This window comes from Geospiza fortis, unplaced genomic scaffold, assembly GCF_000277835.1.
Source record: "Geospiza fortis unplaced genomic scaffold, GeoFor_1.0 scaffold599, whole genome shotgun sequence".
In the NCBI taxonomy this organism is placed as follows: domain Eukaryota; kingdom Metazoa; phylum Chordata; class Aves; order Passeriformes; family Thraupidae; genus Geospiza; species Geospiza fortis.
Genome location: NW_005054605.1, coordinates 420,818 through 422,003, shown reverse-complemented (window position 1 = coordinate 422,003; position 1,186 = coordinate 420,818). Strand labels below are relative to the sequence as shown.

Sequence of the window (1,186 nt, the reverse complement as noted above, 5' to 3'; positions counted from 1 at the left end):
AACCAGAAAAACCCTAAAAACCCTAAAAAAACCCCTACAAAAACACCCCCCCCAAAAAAAAAAACTCTAAAAAAACCCCTAAAACCACCAAAAAAGCAGCTGAGCCTCGGGAAATGCACGGAACCACATGGAGCCAAGCCCCAAAAAACCCCCAAAACCCAAAAAAACCTCCAAAAAACCCCAAAAAACCTCGGGAAAGAGCCCAAGAAAAGGGCTGGGAACTCACGGGAAGTCCAGGTCGTCTTTCTCCAGGGCTTTGAAGCGATAAAGCGCCACGAAATAATGGGACTGCAGGAACCCCCCTGGCTGGGGCTTCTTGCTCTGGGGGGGTTTTAGAGAACCCTGAGGCTCTCCCAGGGAGATCCCATCGGTTTTTCTCAGGTTTTTTTTGGGGTGCAGGGTGAGATTTTAGGGGTACCTTGTCATCTGCTGGGCTCTTCTCAGCTTTTTTGTCCCCCTCGGAGGCACCTGGGGAGGGGAGGAAGGGTCAGAATTCCCGAGGTTTGATGTGGAGGTGCCCAAAGGTGGGGACGTGGATTGGGGACGCTTTTTCTGAAGGGAAAACCTGACAAAAAACAAACAAAAAAACCCCCAAAAAACCAAAAACTCCCCAAAAAACCAAAAACCAAAGATGGGGGCGTGAATTGGAGACCCTTTTTCTGAAGGGAAAACCCCCTCAAAAAACTGACCCCCCCCAAAAAAAGGCAAAAGAAACCCCAAAAAACAAAAACCAAAGATGGGGACGTGAATTGGAGACCCTTTTTCTGAAGGAAACCTCCCCCCAAAAAACAAAAACAAAAAAACCCCAAAAAGCAAAAACCAAAGATGGGGACATGAATTGGGGACCCTTTTTCTGAAGGGAAGCCCCCCCAAAAAACAAAACAAAAAAAACCCCCAAAAACCAAAGATGGGGACGTGAATTTGGGGATCCTTTTTCTGAAGGAAACCCCCTCAAAAAAACAACCCCCCTCCCCAAAAAACCACATCCAGGGGGTCCCCGAGGCCTCAGCCCCCCAACCCTCGGCGCTCACCACCCTCAGCTTTGCTCCCCACCGGCTTCGTGGCCTCGGGCTCCTCGTCCATCATCGCAGCCAGGGGCTGGAAGGCAAAAAAGGGGCAAAATTGGGGGGCTTTGGGGGGGTTATTGGGGAATTCGGGGGGTTATTGGGGGGTTTGGGGGGTTATT

General features: G+C 50.3%; 1 protein-coding gene across 1 annotated transcript in view; it reads right to left on the bottom strand.

Annotated features, from left to right (window-relative positions):
• The window catches only part of STAC3 (SH3 and cysteine rich domain 3), a 22,052-nt gene that overhangs the window by 17,108 nt on the left and 3,758 nt on the right, over positions 1-1,186 (bottom strand). The window contains 3 exon segments of the mRNA XM_031064570.1: positions 169-321; positions 419-468; positions 1,032-1,098. Of these exon segments, the coding sequence (XP_030920430.1) occupies positions 169-321; positions 419-468; positions 1,032-1,098 (270 nt within the window).